This window comes from Poromitra crassiceps, assembly GCF_964638095.1.
Source record: "Poromitra crassiceps genome assembly, chromosome: 16".
Lineage (NCBI taxonomy): Eukaryota > Metazoa > Chordata > Actinopteri > Beryciformes > Melamphaidae > Poromitra > Poromitra crassiceps.
In genome coordinates this window covers 33,520,586-33,542,781 of record NC_139645.1, presented here as the reverse complement: position 1 = coordinate 33,542,781, position 22,196 = coordinate 33,520,586, and the positions used below count along the sequence as shown (strand labels likewise).

The window sequence follows — 22,196 nt, the reverse complement described above, 5'->3', positions numbered from 1 at the left end:
TAGGCTAAATGATCACATGATGAAGAGCCAACACGGAGGAGAATATGAGAGGAGGAATCACTTCATCAAGAACACAGCTCATTTCCAATAGGATATATATTGATTTTCAGCAGAAAAAAAGTGGAAAAAGTGTTGAGTATCTCTTTAATATTTGTGGTAAAAAGCATCATCTGTATATTAAACCGCTCGGCTCAAGTCTTTTGGCAAAATGGAAAGAGCAAAGTCAAATGAGTGACTGAAGCAGGAATTATGTTGTTTAAGTATTTGTGATTAATCCTTCTGTCTCTTTCACTCACTCACTCTCAGACACACACACAGAATTGTCAGCTTTTAGATCTCGCCAAAATTATTTACTTTAGTTATTTCTTCCAAATCATCGGATCTATCTCGATATTTTCCAGCAGCTTGTTTTTTGACAGAGATGCTCACCAAGCACAAGAGCAGCTGAAACAACCAAGACTCACAGGTGCAGCAGACTTAATAAAATGACTTTATAGAAAATTACCCAGGTTACATTTCATATTCAACTCTTGATATTTTAAGCCTTCAAAGTTCAATTGCTATCAGACATTTACCCATAAAATCAAGTTTAGCTAAATATAGTCTCGCTGGCCAGCCTCCCCTCCCTTCCATGAGAGGAGTCTGGCAGCGTTCCATTCTGGAATTGCGATGGGTGGCGCTTAGCGGCAGTGCCCTTGGAAAATAGTTTCCAACAGTTTTGCAGCCAGACTCCTCTCACGGAAGGGAGTGGAGGCTTGCCAGCGAGACTAAGCTAAATACAACCCAATACAATACATCTTATGAAAATTAAGTTGACAATCATTTTTTTCATTTTGGAGAACAGCTTTGTTACACGTTCTGTAAACATAAACAGCAACTCAACAGTTTGGACTCGCTGTTCTCTGACTGCAGCAGATTATAGGACTCTGTAATCTTCATAGGAAGCTAAATAGAAAATCTCTTCAAATCAAACAGTCAACACAAATAAAACTATTTACGTCTTAGTGCAGAAACATGAAGAGGCAGAGACACACCATGAAAATGGTCCAATGTAAAGATATGGAACATAATAGAATATGTACGATCCTTCTGCTTCTTCAGGGTTTGTTGGAGGTTTTGAGGAAACGTTGAGACTTCTGCCTCGACATCTGGTGCTGCTGCCGTGCCACCTGGGCGTCCGAGATCACCTCCTGCAGCTTCTACACACACACACACACACACACACACACACACACATACACACGCACGGCACGCGCACACACACACACACAGAGATTATATTCGAGGTGTAAACTCAGAAAGAAAGACCCTGACGACGGCACTAGCAGGAGGGTTTCCCACTTCTGTTGTTTCATCATGCAGCTGCAGGCTAACGCTGAGCTCGTTAACTAGCATCTCGTTAACTAGCATCGACGCTGTGTCCTCATTAAAATGTTGTTTGTTTTGTTTTGTTTTTCTTCAGACGCATGCAAGTAGGCGGTGGTAGAAAGAGAAAAAACACAGGGAGAATTGCAATTTAGCTTGTTTCCGATTTCGATGATCGAAATTGGAACACCCATTTCGATCAATTTTCGATTTAGAATTGAAATGGTGACACCGCTAACGCACACACACCTGGGCAGCGGGGGGGTCTTTCAGATGGACGGTCCTCACTGGCTCCTGTCCGTCTCTCTTGGGGATTTTCAGCTTCTGTTGCTCCTGACAGAATAAAACAGCAAACAGAAATCAATAGAAACGCTGAAAAAGACAATTCTAATAATACAAACTGACAGGATTGTTACAGAGAAGTTAAACTCTATGTGTCTGACAGACAGAGGCTTGGTGTGTCACTGTCCCATGTGAGTCACACACAGAACATTTTAGGTTTTGGCTGCTGCTAGCTAACATTGGTGAACATATATGATCGGAGACATAGCCTAGTATCCGGTTATGGAATTATATTTATCACCACTTTGGCAGATGTGAAACATGCTGGGTTTGTTTGCTACATCAGTTAGCTAGCCAACTCACTAACATTATGAATGAATATAAAATGGCCATGGCAACATTAAAGCTATAGTTGGCTAGTGAGTCATCAACCTGATTGCTATTTACGTGTGAGATGATTACATTTGCCTTTCTAACTGAAGATACACATTAAGCTGTGGCAGTGAGCTAATGGCTAAAGGGGCGTCTGTGCTGTACAACATTTAGGCTCGCGCAGCACGACTCACATCTACAGCTGGGACAGCGACAGGGCACATGATGCGCAGCTCAGATCAGTGTGTATGGGTTTGTGTGTGTACCTTGCAGTAGATCTTCAGGTCAGACCCGCTCACAGCCGGAGGTCTGTAGAAGTTCTCAAACAGACACTCCCACTCCTTACAGAAATGTCCCACAAAGTCCATCTCCTTCACACACAGAACTCTCCTGGGGGACAGACAGAAAACAACAATAACAAAAACGTTATGACAGACAACAATAAAAAAACAACAACCCTTCAACAGCAAACCAGCCTGAAACTCAAGGGTTTATGGGTCGACGCCTAGACGGAGATATCAAATAGTTCTGTGGAAGATCTCGAGGGTGATCTGACACAGGGGCAGGGTGGTGAACCGGTGGAGATGTACTGAGGGAATGTGGATTCCGAAGGGATATAATTCACAATCCACTGAGCAGTTTTAGAACCATCTCATGGCTCTGGGCGGAGGGGGAAATATTCTTCAGCATAGTTAAGTTAAGTTAAGTACCCCGACGGCGGCCAGAGTATCTGCTTCTCAGTGCAGACATGCCTGGATGTGGTTAACCAGCTGATCAGAGACGCTTGTGAAGGCAAAGGAGAACTGGCTCAACCTTGCCAACAGTGTTGGGCAAGTTACTTTCAAAATGTAATATACTACATATTACTAGTTACTTTCATTTGAAAGGAATACGTTACTTTACAATATTACTGTCTGTGTAGAGTAACTGGTTATTTATTACACAACTTTTGCATTACTTTCACCAAAATAACAGCAGTAGGAGAATGACACCGTCGCCCGGAAAGCTCCAGAAAAATAATTTCAACCGTCTTGAAGTCAGTATAAACAGTCCAAAATTCTAAATGTTATCTTTTTCCTTTGTTATTGTCATCTATAGTGGTTATTTACATAAAAACACACACTTTGATTAGGAAATGACAGTGCTTTCATAAAAAAAAGAAGTAACCTTTCATATAAAAAGTAACTAAGTTAAAAGTAACTCAATTTGTAACTTGTGTTACTTGACAAAGTAACTGGTCTGGTATAATATTACTGAAACCCTATTGGTAATAAGTTATATTACCGAGTTACTAAAAGTAATGTATTACATTACGTAAAGTGTCTCCTACCTGTTGGTGACGATGATGTTGGTCTTTCTGTGTCCGGGGTACTCACAGTGACCTCTGAACACCTCGCCCTCCAGCTGCTTCTCTGACCGCTGCACACACACACACACACACACACACGCACACACGCACACGCACACGCGCACACACACACACACACACACACACACACACACACACACACACACACACAGGATGTCAGAGTGCACGCACTCACTCACTCACTCCCAATCTACCATGATTTCATTTCCTATACCCTCCAACATCTCCTATTCCCTCCCCACCCCATCACTCTCTCACATTCCCCCTGCTCTTCTCCCTTCTCCTCCTCTCTCCTCTGCTCTCTCTTCATTTCTATATTTTCTATATTATCAATTGTTCAAATGTTATCTTTATTCTGTATATTCTTGTTACTGTTGTGTCAGCTAGAATTAGCTAGACATACTTTCTGTGAAGCCCTCTGAGACATGCTTGTGAATTAGGGCTATATAAATAAACTTGACTTGGACTTGGATTTCTATCCTCATTTAGGGTGTTTTCACACTGGGAACGATTGCTTTTGTTCCGTGCCCGAGTAAGACTGCCTATCTCCTCCCACATGTTTTGTTCAATTGACACCAGACTTTTGGGAAAGTATCTTCAGATCGTCTTCTAAAGAACGACCCGTCCAGATCTTTTGAATGATCAAAGATTGAGTCCACAGTGCAGCAAAGTGTTGAACTGAAGATGGTACTGTAAACAGTGACTACAAATTCTCACTAAATAAATCTCCAACGTTCATGACTTTTCTTTTCTTTTACAAAACTCTGCTAGCACGGTAGATGAAGTGTGTAAAATTCCAGAATTTTTGACAGTATCTTATATTCTACCCTCATATATACTATTGCAGTCTCTTTGTACAAACAAATGACAGACATCTCTTATGTTGTATAGATGAAGTACTGTATGCAAATTGTCAGAATTTTGTCTTGAATACTGAATATTTGACAGTAGTTTGAAATCTGCCTGTAAATGCATGGACAGCTGTTAGCCCTCGTTCACACCATACGCCGAAGCTACGCTGAAGCGATAGTTTCAGCTTCTATTCTTCTATTTCTAGTTCTATTTTTCAAGCATGGAGCGCACTGCACCTGAGCTGCCAGGCATGAAGCTGAGCGAGGCGCTGGGGAAAAGAGTGCTTCTGGTGTGAGCGGTTTAGCGTGGCACTCAGCTTCTGCATAGCGCCTGGTGTGAACCAAGGGTTATACTGCACCCTGGTGGTTGGCCAAGTCATAGTGTGAAGCTTCCTCTGATTTTCCCACTTCTCAAGTTGCTCAACTTGATCACAACTTGCCATTGGTGGCTACGGTTGTAAGTTGGAGCCTTGGGGGATGTAGAGTAAACGTGCTTTTAATGCGTTTAAGCAGATTTTTGGTCCATAAAGTTCTGCTGATGGACCATCATGTAGGCTATCTCTCATTTGTTGTTGTACTCTTCCTCCTACTTCTTCTTCTACCTCCTCAAAATAGATTCAAACAGCGGAATAGCCCTCTTGTTTGTAACCATGGCGATGACACAGCATTATCCTCAGGAGAAATGAATGCTTTCAACAGGAAGTGAGCGTCCATTTTCCTGAGTTGACACATAAACGCCATGTTGGCGACATTTTATAGTTGATACTCTGATGTCCCGTTCCTGTGAAAGCAGCATGAAGCTATATACAGATTTTACAATGTGGCAGACCACATTTCTTCTGTAGTAGTTGCAAGTTTCAACTCGTCTCGTTGCGAATCTTTGGCGTAAACTGGCCTTAAACAAATGCTCCCCACGGACACCTCAACGCTAACCTGACATTGCCAGATGGGGGCGGTATTACCATTCTCTCGCAAATCTCGCGAGGGAATCCAGCTTGCTTGCAGGGTTACCTCAACGCCCCCCCTTTCAAAAATATTGCGTCCAGCGCCGCCTGACATTCTCCAAACGTCTGCTAGGGGGCAGTACTGCCCCTGTTGAGAAACACTAAGTTACAGTGACAAAGTGAAAACTATGAATAAGGAAGATCTGTTTATTCATCAGGTTTGAACACACATCACACTTCACACTGAAGGACACAAACACACGTCTACATCCGTGGACTTTAAGGCAACCAAAGCGTTAACACATTGATACCTGATGCAGCATTTGTGTGTATATCCCTCATTTGTGTGTCTATCCCTTTAAGTCTTAAAGGGATACACACACAAATGCTGCATTGGGTATCAATGGGTTAAAGTAATGCACAAATACTACAGTGAGTCCTGCTAAGTGATGTCATGCTAGGGACAGGAAGGCCTCATTTGCATGAAGTTTATCAGTTTATATGCAATTCACAAACTGCATCATGTTCACAGGATGAAGATCACATTTATATAGTTATATATATATATTTATATACACACAGTATGAAAGCAATGGTTTAAAAGGTGATGCTACAAACCTTTTACAAAAATATTGCTACGTTCTACAGCAGACACCTTAATTCATTTCTGTGTTTATAGTAAAATATTTTCCACAACCTGCCATTGTAGTGTTGGATACAATCTAAATTATAAATGGTTTTAAACATAGCATCCTAGAGTGCTTCAGAAATAATTGTAAAAAAAAATAAAAAAAAATGTTTAATTAAAAAAGTTACAGAAAAAAATCTATCCGCTGTTTTAAAAAAATGCTTTGAGGTATCGAATGACAAGATATTTACTTTGGCATGCAAAGAAACCTGCATTACACAATAATTGATAGATACATTTATTAGTTTACAAAAGCAAAACTCTGCCACACACACGTTTATACAGATTAAATCAATCCAGGTAGCATTTTGAGACAGGACTGGTCTGAGACACAAACAGCATTAAAAGATTTGAAATACAGTTTAGAACTGAAGCCTTCTATTCCTCATCATGCTGCATGGAAGAGAAACAGAGAAGAAAGAGATTATAGGCTGCAAACTGACAGACACACAGCACTGACAGACAGGAAACAGACAGACACACAGCACTGACAGACAGGAAACAGACAGACACACAGCACTGAAAGACAGGAAACAGACACACACACAGCACTGACAGACAGGAAACAGACAGACACACAGCACTGACAGACAGGAAACAGACAGACACACAGCTGACAGCAGGAAACAGACAGACCCACAGCACTGACAGACAGGAAACAGACAGACACACAGCGCTGACAGCAGGAAACAGACACACACACAGCACTGACAGACAGGAAACAGACAGACACACAGCACTGACAGACAGGAAACAGACAGACACACAGCACTGACAGCAGGAAACAGACAGACACACAGCACTGACAGACAGGAAACAGACAGACCCACAGCACTGACAGATAGGAAACAGACAGACACACAGCACTGACAGACAGGAAACAGACAGACACACAGCACTGACAGACAGGAAACAGACAGACCCACAGCACTGACAGATAGGAAACAGACAGACACACAGCACTGACAGACAGGAAACAGACAGACACACAGCACTGACAGACAGGAAACTGACAGACACACAGCACTGACAGACAGGAAACAGACAGACACACAGCACTGACAGACAGGAAACAGACAGACACACAGCTGACAGCAGGAAACGGACAGACCCACAGCACTGACAGACAGCAAACGGACAGACGCACAGCACTGACAGACAGGAAACAGACAGACACACAGCACTGACAGACAGGAAACAGACAGACACACAGCTGACAACAGGAAACAGACGCATAGCACTTACAGACAGGAAACAGACAGATGCACAGCTGACAGCAGGAAACAGACAGACACACAGCACTGACAGATAGGAAACAGACAGACACACAGCACTGACAGACAGGAAACAGACAGACACACAGCACTGACAGACAGGAAACAGACACACACACAGCACTGACAGATAGGAAACAGACAGACACACAGCACTGACAGACAGGAAACAGACAGACACACAGCGCTGACAGACAGGAAACAGACAGACGCACAGCACTGACAGACAGGAAACAGACAGACACACAGCGCTGACAGACAGGAAACAGACAGACACACAGCGCTGACAGACAGGAAACAGACAGACGCACAGTGCTGACAGACAGGAAACAGACAGACACACAGCACTGACAGACAGGAAACAGACAGACACACAGCGCTGACAGACAGGAAACAGACAGACGCACAGTGCTGACAGACAGGAAACAGACAGACACACAGCACTGACAGTAGGGAACAGACAGACGCACAGCACTGACAGACAGGAAACAGACAGATGCACAGCACTGACAGACAGGAAACAGACAGACACACAGCACTGACAGTAGGGAACAGACAGACGCACAGCACTGACAGTAGGGAACAGACAGACACACAGCACTGACAGTAGGGAACAGACAGACGCACAGCACTGACAGACAGGAAACAGACAGATGCACAGCACTGACAGTAGGAAACAGACAGACGCACAGCACTGACAGTAGGAAACAGACAGACACACAGCACTGACAGACAGGAAACAGACAGACACACAGCACTGACAGTAGGAAACAGACAGACGCACAGCTGACAGACAGGAAACAGACAGACACACAGTGCTGACAGTAGGGAACAGACAGACGCACAGCTGACAGACAGGAAACAGACAGACACACAGCACTGACAGTAGGGAACAGACAGACACACAGTGCTGACAGTAGGAAACTGACAGACACACAGCACTGACAGTAGGAAACAGACAGACGCACAGTGCTGACAGTAGGAAACAGACAGACAACAATGGACGATATTGAAGGGATGGTGTTCTTGATTCTCGGTAGGTCCTTGCTCATTTGACCACGGCATAGTTTTGCGCGTTGCCATTTAATAGTAGTAAAAGTCGTACGATTATGGTAGAAAGAAGTAGTCAGTGGAAAGGAATTGCAGCTGCTACAGTAGCCTGGCTATTTAAATATGGCAGGTTTTTGTGCAGGACATCTCGTGTCGCACAATGATGACAATTCTCTCCAATCAGCAGTCTGCAGTGTTTTCACCTCACCTTTTGGTCTCACCTCAGCTCGCTTAGAACCTCAACGGAGGTGTTACCAAAAAAACTACCAGGTAATAAATGTATGTACCTAACGTAAAAACTAAAAAACCGAGTAGAGTTGAGTCGAGCCAGTGGTGGAAAAGCACCATTAAAACAGACTCGAGCTGTACTGTGTGGTTTCACACTCGTTTAGAAATGTTTTGTGCAAAAAAGTGAACTTGTTGTTTAATCAGTTGCATTGTGGAATCACAGATGTAACATCACAGAGTTTGTACCACACATGGTGTGCAGCACTACAACCCTTGAATAAATCATCTTCTCCTCGTGTGTTTCAGAGGCTGTAGAGAGCTCAGGTTTAAAGCCAGAGTGAAGATACTGCTCTCATCTGAAACTAGAAGACCTGTCAGGGCATCCAATGGTCATGACATCTTGTCAGGAAGGGGCTAAATAATGCTCTAAAGTTAGGTTAAGTTTGGCAAGGAAAAACCAGCATGGCCATTTTCAAAGGGGTCCCTTGACCTCTGACCTCAAGATATCTGAATGAAAATGGGTTCTATGGGTACCCACGAGTCTCGCCTTTACAGACATGCCCCCTTAAGGGTTAACCCCCGTTAAGGGTTACAGTTAACTCACCTGGAACAGGTCGAAGCCCTGCGACTCGGTCTGGTCGTACGGTCTGATGACGCCGTCCTCCCTGATCAGCCTGACCGGCCGCAGCTTGGTCACTTCCTCTGTCGACTCCGCCGCCCTGACCACGCACACACATACACACGCACGCACGCACGCACGCACACACACACACACACACACACACACACACACACACACACACACACACACACGTATGTCAGCCTAATGACAGTGGCTCTGCCCTCAGTTTGATGGTGGAGCCTACGAGCAGGCAGTTTTCTACTCTGCTAAAGATCTGGCTGGCAACTTAAAGGAGGACTTTGCCAATTTTCACCCAGCTTTGTATCGTTACAATGTGGGTTTACGTAGATGAACAATGTGTAACTTCCCTCCATCTTCATTCTCAGGCACAGAGGTGAACAGATGTTCTGCTCGAGGGCTGTTGTTTGAACTGCAGATTTGTTATTAGTCTTTTTTCTGTATGCGTTCATCCACTGGAGAATCACATGGAGAGCCTTAACGAGTGTTAATGAGCCATACCAACTGGCAGGGGTGGAGTTTCTGCAGGCAGATGAACGGAGATCTTCTCGGTGCAAGAAACATGCAGAGAAGGTAAACATTGTTTATCTGCATAATACTAGCCACACTGTAATGATATGAATCTGGTTGGAAATGAGCAAAGTCCTTTAAATAAGGAAAGTGACTGGAGAATTTAGCAAATCAGCTTGACAAAAACAGTTTGTTTTCTGCCTTCACACTGCTGCCAGCTGTGTGATGCTGCTTTCGGGATCCATCCATTCTCGTAAACGTGATATCTCAGGAACACCTTGAGGGAATTTTGCACATTTGGCACAAACATCCACTTGGACTCAAGGATGAACTGGTTACAATTTAGTGGTCAAAGGTCAAGGTCACTGTGACCTCACAAAAGACCCTTTTTGGTCATAACTCAGCTAATTATGGCAAAATTTCACCCAAATGTCTAATAAGATGAAATGATGACATTTTAAGTTCAAAGCTCAACTTCACTGTGACATATACAGTATATTTTAGTCATCTGGACAGACATGTTAACTGCAACTTGACTTGTTGATGGAGGCATAAACTACGAGGTGGTTATTTTTTTTAAAATATACAATGGATTTTGTAACAGGTTACAAACATCTACAGTAAGTTACCATGGAAACTCACAATAACACTAAGGACCAAAATGCGTTAATTATGCGTTAGTTATTACCTATAATAATCCCAAGCTCATGAGGACTTTAGACAAGCAGGTCTAACAGATGATGCAAAATGTAGGCCTGGATTGACATTCAGAGAGAACATGAAGCAACCGATGCAGAACATCTCTTTGCAAAGGAAGATGCTTTGTCAGAGCGTGCAGGCAGCGCTGAGCGAGGTGCCACAAGCAGCCACCAGGGAGCGCTGAGCGAGGTGCCACAAGCAGCCACCAGGCAGCGCTGAGCGAGGTGCCACAAGCAGCCACCAGGCAGCGCTGAGCGAGATGCCACAAGCAGCCGCATTCTCCAACTCAGAGGGACCAAACTCAAACAAAGCAAACTATGTAAAGGCCAAAACGGGCGAGTTGCAGTCAAATGTTTGCTGGAACATCTCACCTTATGTTACCTCTACAGTGAAAGCATGGAACAGTAAGTTCATCAGGTTATCCAGAATCCAGCGAGTGGTCACAGTAAAGGATGCAGATTACATGACGGATGGGTCTCCAGTACTGTGGAGGCGGGGGGATGGGGGGGGGGGGGGGGGGGGTGTCTTTTGGGGTGACGTGAGGTGAGTGTGTGGGTGCATGAAAAGTTGACATATGTGATACCACTGAAAAGGTGATTAACTTTACCTGCTGAACTTTACCTGACTTTTTAAAGCATGATTAGCAGGTCAGAAGATTTTAGAACAATATCTATTTTAGCCGTGGGCGGCAGTCTTGGTCTTTCAGGGTTAAGAGACATGATCCAGACCTACTGTCTGATTTAGCTCCACAAACAGCTGAAGGTACTGCTTGGGTTTTTAATCAAACTGACGCCTGCATTCATCAGCCATATAATGTTACCTAAAATCTAACTTCAAAGCTGCACTAGGCAAGAGTAACGTTTTAAGGAAATTAACCTAAACCTCCTCACACCTAAATGTCTTCTTGTGGGTGGGTGGAGGACTTCATTACCCATAAAGCCAGTGTGGTTCACCTTGTATATAAATGCTGTGGCAACGTCTTCGAGAGCCTGAGATGTCAACCTCTATGCAGATGACACTATTCTTTATTGCTTTTCACATTCTACACAAGCTGCCATTTTTCATCTTCAACATGCCTTCGGTACTTTGCAAAATCACTGTTAGATGTTAAATTGGTTTTAAATTTATTTTATAGAGCAATACGTTCAGCTTCAGCTCTGCACTTTAACTGTATTGAATGGGTTGTTGTGAAGTTGCTGAAGTGAACTTTGGAATGAACTTGGCACTATGACTGGTGGACAAAAAGTGTGTTACTATTTAGATATGTTCTGATTGGTCAACAAGTTGTGGTAGAAGAAGCACTCCAAACTCAGCATGGCCGTGCCATGCGCTCATTCAGTCAGTCAGCCAATCTCTGAGGAGAGAACAGACGAGGGGAGAGGAGGCAGGGCTTGGATGAATGTTTGGTGTTCTATGTGACTTTAAGACAAAGCTTTTCTACATTATTCATACATTTGAAATGTTTAGGAAGTATATACGGGTGTGGGTGCGTTCAGATGACACCTTTTGCACATGTTTACAAAGCAAAGCGCACTGCAAACAACTGAGATGCGTTTGAGGCGTAACTTTGCTAGCATTTAGCTAGCATTAGCCTAGCTTGCAGACACTGTTCAGTGTTTACAAGTTCTTAAAAACTACCTTATTGCTGAAATCATAAACACACAGCTAGCCCCCATTGCCTTGAGTTTTTTTTTACATTCATGTCATGATGATCATTGAAATGGTAGCACAAGCTCATCTTCCATGTTTGTTTGTCCGTTACTCATGCTTATTGTTTATTGGACGATGCACGGCATCCAATTCCAGATAGCAATGACCCAAAAAAATCACAATCATATACCAAATATATTTTACAGTGTACAGTTTTCACTTAAGTGTGTCAGAAATTAACAATCCTCCATCTATCTATTGTAAAGTTTAATATCACTTTGACCTTGATTTTCTTCCAGTCTCTACAATTGGATAATAGCACATTTATTATGAAGATTCAAAATTCGTATCCAATTCCGGACACTTACTTCCCACTGTGTCGTGTATTCATATACTTAATATTAATAAACCCTTCCTCTACCTTTACAATGTTACAGATACTTTTAAGAAGTGCAGGCTATGTACTCAAAGCTCTTATTTTTCCATAAATTTACCATCCAATACCGAATCTCTCCACTGTCGCCCAATGTGGGATTTGTCCGTGACTAAGTAAATAAATTAGTGCTTGATATTCTTAAATGTGTAGGCTATAGATACTTATGAAATTTGAGACCTAGGCAGGGTGGTGTTACACATTGGTGGTGGATGAGTTGAGTTCCCTCCCTTCCCTCCACTGATATGTGAAGCATTTTGAGTGTCTAGAAAGGCGCTATATAAATCCAATCAATTCTTATTATTACTATTGTTATTATTATTATTATTAAATGTGTAAGAACTTATGTAAATTATCTTTCAGTTGGGAACTCTGTATAAAAATGTTGGTAAACACTGGAAATTACGTGTCCGAAATTCGATACAATTCCGTTTCCGTTTCAAACACAGAGAGCTTGTAAAAATGTCAGATGCATCACTTTGGCAGAGGAGAGCGCTGATCCTCTCAACATGCTGAAAACGATGAGAAGGAGCGAACTCAAACATGCTAATGTGCAGAAGGCGTCTGAACGCACGCTGTGTCTGTAGTGAAGGAGCGGTACTGTCGGCTCTTTCCTCAGGTCGGGTCTGTTCAACTCACAATGCTGCAGCATAGCAAGGGGGGCGGGGTTACTCAGGGGGGCGGGGTTACTCAGGGGGGGCGGGGTTACTGGCAGCGTTAGAGTGATGGACAGGTGTGTGTGGGGGCGGGGTTACTGGCAGCGTTAGAGTGATGGACAGGTGTGTGTGAAGGTGGAGTGTTAATCCAGTCACTTCTCTCTGGCCGCTCACTGAGCACAGTAGTGGTTCAGTATGGAAACACACGATGGATGGAAGTCCTTCAGGTTCTACACAATGCAGACACTTACCTGTCTTGTCTGCGACCTGCGGGGGAAAAACACCTCATGCCAGCACGCTTCCTAGCAAAACTGCAGTCTGACATACAGTTTAAAGCTGCTCTCCTCAATCTGACATACAGGTAAACGAGGGCTGCACAATTAATCCAATCGATAACCAAATCGCAGGAGCAGCTGCCGTTTGATAAATGTGTCACAACATATCATTAAATGCAGCATTGTGGCTCTACAGACAGAGATACCCTGGAGGAGCGTTTCTAGGGAGTGGCACTGGTCACCCCTGAAATCTAATTGGCCACCCCTGAAATCTAATTGGCCACCCCTGAAATCTAATTGGCCACCCCTGAAATCTAATTGGCCACCCCAAAATCCTGAGGGTGCTGGCATCTGTGGCCGACATGACTGTATTTCTAGAGGCTGTGGCAGGCCCAATTTTAAAGCTACAGTAAAGATACTGGTATCATATTAAACTAGAAGACCTAAAGCATCCATTACTACCAAGCATGTCATTCTAGCCTGTTAGCAAGGGGGGTAAATATCGCCCCAGATTTAGGCTAAATTTTGGCGAGGGAAAACCTGTCTACAACCTTCCTAAATGCCGCACTCAGTGCCACCCGTGCTTGAGTCTGTACCCCACCTGGGCCACACCAGTCAAAATGGCCTGGACACGCCACTGATACCCTGGCCTACAAATCATATTCTCCAGAGGCAAGGGGACATGCTTGTTGGGTACAGACCTCAGTAAAAATCCCATCATCATTTATATATTTCAGTGAAAATGCGAAAAAATTTGCATTCCAATAGTATTGATTAATATCCAATCACAATACCTGTCAATATAAGAGCAATACGTTTTCTGTTTTTGCTTATGGTGCAGCCCTAGTTTAACCTCAATATGAAATGCATTTTAAAGCTGATCTCCTCAATCTTTAGGGCTTTTATTTTGATACTGAACTGAGGAGCTGTGCATTTTCCTGCTGGCACAGCAGTGTTTCCTCTGTGTGTTTAGTGATTAAGGAGCGCTGCTTTAATAGCAGTAGCTATGAATGAGTGGACATTCCTTCAAATACTCACACAACAACAAAAACAACAACAACAAACAAACAAAAAAAGTCCCAGGCATTAACTTATGAGACAAAAAAACACAAGCAGAATGTCAAAATTAGACAGCGCACAAGAATCAGAACAGAGGAGACAACATGGTTAGCACGTTACACTACATGACATGTTCAACACAAAATACAACAAACAGAATGAGCACCGCGTTGCTATGTTAAATAAGATGGATTTAAAGAAATTCACACAAAACACTGTGCAAAAATATTTAAATACCATATTTCCTCTAATAGTCGATTAAAAGCCTGGTCACTGATACTGGCCGGCCCCAAACAGGCCGGGTAAAAAACAAAGGAAAAAAACAACAGTGAATACAGTAAACTCCTGAGCCCTCATTTATCAAGCCAACGTACGATAAAAACTGTGTACGGACTACCATACCCCCTGCTGCATCACTCGTCATTTATCAATCTGCACATGAGCGCAGGACACGACGAAATAGAGAGGCAAAGTGACCGCCTACTTCCTGCTTCAGCACTGTACCAGAGATTTTCATCCGCCATTTATTTTCCCATAGACACTTTGTAAAATGCTTATGAAAATAGTTTTACTTGTTCAAACCAAACGGTTCAGATATATTTAGAAACAGGAGAGATCACATAACATTTCACTCAGACCAAAACGTAAAAGAATTGCGGATTTAAAGAAAATATTTTTTCAATGTAGTTTTTTTACGTTTTGGTCCGAGTGGAATGTTCTATGGTCTCTCCCGATGTCTGTCTCTAATATAAGCCTGCTTCTAAAAAAACAGTAGTTGAAGTTGAGGTAAATAAAAGGTCAGGGGCCAATATTAGAGGAAATACGGTATTCACACCAAAACACAGAAATTAAAATGACACATTAACTGAAGTAAAGGAAGTCTTAAGGAGCGCTTGTTTCGTACCTCTGGATGCCCTGGAAGGTGGAGCTGGCCATGTCCACGATGCCGCCAGTGGGCCGGGCCACCACCCCCACCAGACCCTTCCCGATGCCCTTAAAGAAGCCGGCCGCTCCTTCCTTCTTCGCCCCTGCAGCCACACAGCAACTCAATCAGTCAAGTCATCACCATCACAAACACCCTGCACTCAATCAGTCAACTCATCACCATCACAAACACCCTGCACTCAATCAGTCAAGTCATCACCATCACAAACACCCTGCACTCACCCAGTCAACTCATCACCATCACCCTGCACTCACCCAGTCAACTCATCACCATCACAAACACCCTGCACTCAATCAGTCAACTCATCACCTTCACAAACACCCTGCACTCAATCAGTCAACTCATCACCATCACAAACACCCTGCACTCACTCAGTCAACTCATCACCATCACAAACACCCTGCACTCAATCAGTCAACTCATCACCATCACAAACACCCTGCACTCACCCAGTCAACTCATCACCATCACAAACACCCTGCACTCAATCAGTCAACTCATCACCATCACAAACACCCTGCACTCACCCAGTCAACTCATCACCATCACAAACACCCTGCACTCAATCAGTCAACTCATCACCATCACAAACACCCTGCACTCAATCAGTCAACTCATCACCATCACAAACACCCTGCACTCAATCAGTCAACTCATCACCATCACAAACACCCTGCACTCACCCAGTCAACTCATCACCATCACAAACACCCTGCACTCAATCAGTCAACTCATCACCATCACAAACACCCTGCACTCACTCAGTCAACTCATCACCTTCACAAACACCCTGCACTCACCCAGTCAACTCATCACCATCACAAACACCCTGCACTCACCCAGTCAACTCATCACCATCACAAACACCCTGCACTCACCCAGTCAACTCATCACCATCACAAACACCCTGCACTCACCCAGTCAACTCATCACCTTCACAAACACACAGCACTCAATCAGTCAACTCATCACCATCACAAACACCCTGCACTCACCCAGTCAACTCATCACCATCACAAACACCCTGCACTCAATCAGTCAAGTCATCACCATCACAAACACCCTGCACTCACTCAGTCAACTCATCACCATCACAAACACCCCGCACTCACCCAGTCAACTCATCACCATCACAAACACCCTGCACTCACTCAGTCAACTCATCACCATCACAAACACCCTGTACTCACTCAGTCAACTCATCACCATCACAAACACCCTGCACTCACCCAGTCAACTCTATAGAGTAAACTATAGAGTCTACTAGAAATATTGCGCGCTTCGCCTGGTCATTTCTAGGTTGTGTGCTCATATCTAGCACGCTTCGCGCTCACCCATCAGCAGGTCAGTTGAGCAGACCCTCCAGCTCAGTGTGTCGTGAGGAAACTTACCCTCCACCGGTTTGGTGATGATGCCTGTGACTCCGCCCACCATGCCCTGCGGGGAGACGAGAGGCGGTGAGTTTGAGACCAATCAGCAAACACAGCCAATTATCTCTGTGTGAAGTGAACCAATGAATCAGACTTAATGGTTAAAGACTCTGGCAATCCACTCTCAAATATCTCTCTTTTTTATAGGATATCACAGCTGATCACATTAATTACTCACCCAAATGAGTCTAAAAAACTTTCACAGCTATTATAAAACCAGGTGCAAACACCATGGACACAACAACCCCTCAGTGTTTATGTCCATGCTGCATGCCCATATCTAATTATGATTGGTTGGAGATTGCTGACATCAGCAATCTCCTGAGAGAACTCTGTCCATTTTACCTCTACTTTTTCAAACTGCCAAAAACCAATGCAAGGTCAATGGGGTCACGCTCCTGTATGTACAAGCTGACTGAAGCTCACTAAAACTTTATCCACAGTCACACAAAGTACATTTCACTGAGCTTCAGTCAGCTGCTTTGGATGCGGGAGGTCGGCGGATCGAATCCCGCTCCGCCCCTGTGCAAGCCCTTAACACAGGGGCTCACTAAAATGATAAGGGCTCATATATAACACATATGAGCAACTATTTTTCATGGGGGGCCACATGAGAAACCCAGATTGTTGCCGGGGCCGAACATATATTGTCATGCCGTAACCCATGGATGGGCAGCTTTGATGATAGAGAGGGCCACAAAAAATGTCATCGCTACCAGGTTTTGCTGAGGGCCGAACGGCACCAGCACGGAAAATTTGGTGCATTTGAAGCCAGGTTTAGAGGAATAACTCATTTTAAATTAACAGTTGTGATGTCATTATTCAGTCTTAACCACCAATATTTCATCCTTTTCTCACTCACTCCTATGTCACCACCTGCTCTGAGGGCTTGAAATTAACTTCTTTGACCACCTGCCAATATGGCTGCTAGATTTTAAAGTTACCAGCCAACTATAATTTCCACTAGCCGAAATGTTTTTCTTGAAATAAACCAGAATATGAGTGGGTTAATTCAAGCATAAGTATCAGTAAGTGGCCCGGGATTCTCAAAGCCTGTGTTGAGGGTCACACAAGAACAAAAATGCACTCTTGAAGCTAAAGAAATCCCAAACCAATGAGTTAATTATTTACATTTCTACTTCAATGTAGCCTTTTAGTCATAAAGATTATTGAAAGATATTCCATATTCCAGACTGAAATGCTATAACAGAAGTGGAGTATTGGCCAGAATGACATGAACATTTGGACACTTGGTATCTTGCATGTTGCGTTCAGGTGCACTGCAATTATTTTTTTTGCAATTCGATCGCGGGCCACACAGGTGGCACTCGAGGGCCGCGGGCCGTATTTTGCCCATGTGTGCCTTATCATGTCAACACAACGCAGGTTACATAAACACAATGGGTCGGTCTGTAACTGAAGTGAGCTCCTATCACCTAGCTACCTAACTAGATACTTGATTAATTAGGTAGCTAATTTTAATATAGGTGGATGAAAAATAACTAGTTTCAGACGTCCTCATGCTTGAAGGTAGCATTGCACGCGACAGGTCGCACTGGTGCTGTTTCCATTGAATATACAAGATTTTTTCTGACCAAGATTGATCAAGTTGAATCCCAAAGCATTTGGCAATAAATTTGTATAAATCGGCATGGCTGAGGGCTGTTTTCTCTAACGTTATACTACTTTTATAATCCAGAAAGGTCGAGGCTTCACAGGCTACAGTGAACACTTTTAATTTGAAGGCGAAAAAGGGAAATGGTACATATGAACTGATAGAATTGACAGACCAGTGTCAATTCAATCTACGAATACACCATTTCCCCTTTCCACCTTCAAATTAAAAGCGTAAAACCCAGCGAACGAAAATGTTACAAACGCTACAAATGGGAAGTAATGACAGCTTATCATTTAATAAAGCACAGTTAAAACGAACTCCACTTACACTTGAAGGTTTGCAATGGTGCTATCATCCTGGCTGTGTAGTCCTGCTTTGGGGCGGGCGGAGCGAGTTCTCTAACGTTAGTTATATTAGCAACCTAACTAGCGGCTGCTGTCCAGAACACCGTCAGGTAAGATGCTTCCTACTATTGTTCAAAAGTGACTTTCCTGACACTGTACAAACATCTGACTGCACTAAATTTAAGTAAAGGCTGACGTTATTGACTATCCTAGAATAAAAACGAAAAGAAAGTGAAATATGTTTGTTATTTAGCCAACATTGTTTCACTTTTTTCTGATGCGGTCGGCTTTGTGGGCGTCGCCATTAGGGGCTCGCTTCGTTCTTCTTCGTCGGTTGTAAGGGTCGCAAGGTATCATGGGATACCCTAACCCACCAAAGTGTGCATGGTATGGTTCCTCGAAAATGATCCATAACCAGGTACCTAGAAAGGTTGCAAATTCAGTGAACTTATGTATCAAACTGGTTTCAGACAGCCTAATTACAACTTCTTACCTAGAAATGCCACCTATATTGCTCGTTCACTTGAGAATCAGACAGGCCCGAAGTAACAAAACAAACAGAGTGAACCTTGGTTTTGGACTTTCAGGTGTGAAAACACATCCTGAGCAGCAGCATACCTTCAGAAAGCCTTTTCCTCCTTTAGCCAGACTCTCTCCAAAGTCTTTGGGCGGCCGGTTCATCTCCTCCCGCCGTTTCTGCTGGTACTCCTTGTCCATGGTGATGGCTGCCAGGCCCTTCCCCACCGAGCCCGTGATCCTGGACACCATACCTGCAGCACCACCTGGTGGACAGATGCTTCAGTTAAAACAGACAACACTGGCAACACTTGCTTATACAGTAGCATACAGCAACACTTACAGACACAGGGAGTTAAGTTCCTAACCCTGTTACACAAGGAAACTGGTTTTGAGGTGACGTTAGTCAATCCTGGTGCTTGTATGGCGTGTTCTGCCCCCAAATGGAGTGGGATTCAGCGTGTTCTGCACCTACGCGAGTGGGATCCGCAGAGAACTGGGCAAATGGCCGCTTCCCTGCGTACTACCGTTTCCAAGCCGAGGCAAGAGTGCTGCCTGCCGGCTTGGAGCATCGACTAGTCAGAGAATATTAACTTGTATATTGCTGTAAAACATGTATATTTCTGTAAACACGTGTATATTGCTGTAACGCTCTGCAACTTCACAATAAGACAGTAGCCTATTCTGAGTGTTATGGAACGCATCTGCAGCCTACCAGCATACCAGCTGGCAATAACAATGCCACAGCAACAACAACACACTTAGAGAAAACGTGTTGTAAACCAGAATCTATGGGACTATCTAGTGGAGAAAAGAACATTTTTAAATCTGGTTGCTTTGTTGTGGATGCGATTTGGCCATAACGGTGATAATTGTAATAATTTGGGTCTTAATTATGCATCCTAACTTAATATTTGATTTGATGGTTAGATGTGGCCTTTCTTACCTCATAGTGCAAGTTGAGCTGTTTATGTGCTTTGCCTACATTTTGTCCCATAATGCGTGATGCCCTCGCGCTGCCTATGATTTTATTGACACTGAACATTGTTTCACAAGTGACAATAGTCGGCTATAACATTTGTTCGGGGAGGGTCAAGCATATATTTCCACGGCAATATTGTGGGATCTGTGTGTGAAAGTAATAGATTACATTCGGGCAGAAGGTCTGTATGTACTTTAGATTAGATTAGATTTATTTCCAACATGGTGAAAAACAAAAGACAGATAAAGAATAAAATAAATATAGGCAAGAAAATGGTGAGCAAGAATAGTCAATTAGAGTTCACAGCATATACAGTAAATTCTCAAGCAATTTACTTTTGCATATCAGGCCCGAAAAGGAGTAGGAAGAAGTGCAATACTTGTCAAGTCCTACGCCTTGTTTTTATATCTATAGGTTTACTATGAATGTAGTATTATAGTACTCATCCATAGTACTCATTCAGCAATATGTTTTTAATCTAGGCAGATGAAGTGTCAGTTGCTCTTGATTCCTACAGCAAGGCGGTCAGACTGAGACTGAGTCTGCACTTTACAGACAGGAACAGACTGGAAACATACTTTAGTGATGCTTCTGGCTGCTCTTCAGATCAGGAGGAAGAAACAGACTGGAAACACCAACAGGTATAAATGTCCTTACCCACAGTGTGACCCAGCAGACTCCGCACTCCAATGACGAAACCTTCAGCAAACTCCTCTGGGCCCTGAACAGCTCCCTGAGACACACACACACGCACACACACACACACACACACACACACACACACACACACACACACACACACACACACACACACACACACACACACACACACACACAGCACTGTAGTTAAAGTTGGAGTTCGGTGGGCTGATCACATTGTTGCTTTTCGTGGACGATGTGATCCTGATGGCATCATCAGTCTGGGACCTTCACTGGATCAGGTCACAGCAGCTGGGATGAGGATCAACACCTCTAAATCTGAGGCCATGGTTCTCAGCAGGAAACTGGTGGATTGTCACCTCCAGGTAGAGAATAAGTCTTTTACTCCAAAGCCTTTTTCCCACATGCGCTTTGTACCGCAAAATGACCGGAACGTGGTCTAATGCCTGCATGTGGGAAAGGCGCCGTGCCGGTATAAGCGCGACCCCGTCATCGCGGAGATTTCACCAGTTTCGATCCAGTCAGAAGAGCGGTATGCGCGATAGCGGACTGAAGTGTAGAACGGGTCCAGTCATTTCCCACGACACTCTCATGGGCGAGGTGTACACACATTGCTTAATGTTCCAGCGGGCATAATCTAATCATTCGCGCACATTAAAGCAAACTGGCGAAATGATCTTGTGATAATAATGTGTGGGCGTGCTGATTTTCCCCTCTGTCCTCTCTGCTGCCTGCTTGCTCTCTGTGGCCACAGTCCTCCTCCTCCTTCAGTCACAGGCACAGCCCGACAGGGACACAGACGAAGCAAATGCACGAAGCGAAATGTGGAAGTATTTTGCTTACGTTGCCGACAGCGAAGGCAAGCCCGGACACATCAAACGAAGCCAGTCTGTAAAAAGTGCTTCAACGCGACGCAGGTGAACGGATAAACAAGCAAACTTATTTCACCATTCGGAGTTTTGCCGACACGTCACTCCCCACCCGCTCTGCAGTGCCGCCCCGCCCCCCAACATACAGGCAATTTAGCTGCTAGATTCTCATATGCGAGAGGAGAGGTGTGAAGGGAAATGTCCGATATTGACTTACAGGTAATTTTCCAGTACGCATGTGGGAAAACGGCTCAAGTGAAGGAGTTCAAGTATCTCAGGGTCTTGTTCTCGAGTGAGGGGACGATGGAGCGGGAGATGGGTCAGAGAATCGGAGCAGCAGGAGCGGTATTGCGCTCGTTTTACCGCACCGTTGTGACGAAAAGAGAGCTCAGGCAGAAGTCAAAGCTCTCGATCTACCGATCGATCTTCGTTCCTGCCCTCACCTACGGTCATGAAGGATGGATCATGACCCAAAGAACAAGATCA

The 22,196-nt window shown here is 44.0% G+C and overlaps 2 protein-coding genes across 2 annotated transcripts in view; both read right to left on the bottom strand.

Annotated features, from left to right (window-relative positions):
• Window positions 1-22,196, bottom strand: part of LOC310791600 (protein NLRC3-like) — a gene marked incomplete at both ends in the record, with an annotated part of 370,782 nt that overhangs the window by 225,657 nt on the left and 122,929 nt on the right. The gene's annotated exons all lie outside the window — the stretch shown is intronic.
• The window catches only part of LOC310791139 (intermembrane lipid transfer protein VPS13C-like), a gene marked incomplete at its 5' end in the record, with an annotated part of 102,476 nt that continues 80,704 nt past the window's right edge, over window positions 425-22,196 (bottom strand). Inside the window, 10 exons of the mRNA XM_083652836.1 lie at window positions 425-1,199; window positions 1,615-1,698; window positions 2,286-2,409; window positions 3,350-3,438; window positions 9,028-9,142; window positions 10,644-10,655; window positions 15,250-15,373; window positions 16,683-16,728; window positions 19,302-19,465; window positions 20,839-20,914. Coding sequence (XP_083508962.1) covers window positions 1,098-1,199; window positions 1,615-1,698; window positions 2,286-2,409; window positions 3,350-3,438; window positions 9,028-9,142; window positions 10,644-10,655; window positions 15,250-15,373; window positions 16,683-16,728; window positions 19,302-19,465; window positions 20,839-20,914 — 936 coding nt within the window. The 3' untranslated portion in view covers window positions 425-1,097. The remainder of the gene's footprint in view (window positions 1,200-1,614; window positions 1,699-2,285; window positions 2,410-3,349; window positions 3,439-9,027; window positions 9,143-10,643; window positions 10,656-15,249; window positions 15,374-16,682; window positions 16,729-19,301; window positions 19,466-20,838; window positions 20,915-22,196) is intronic.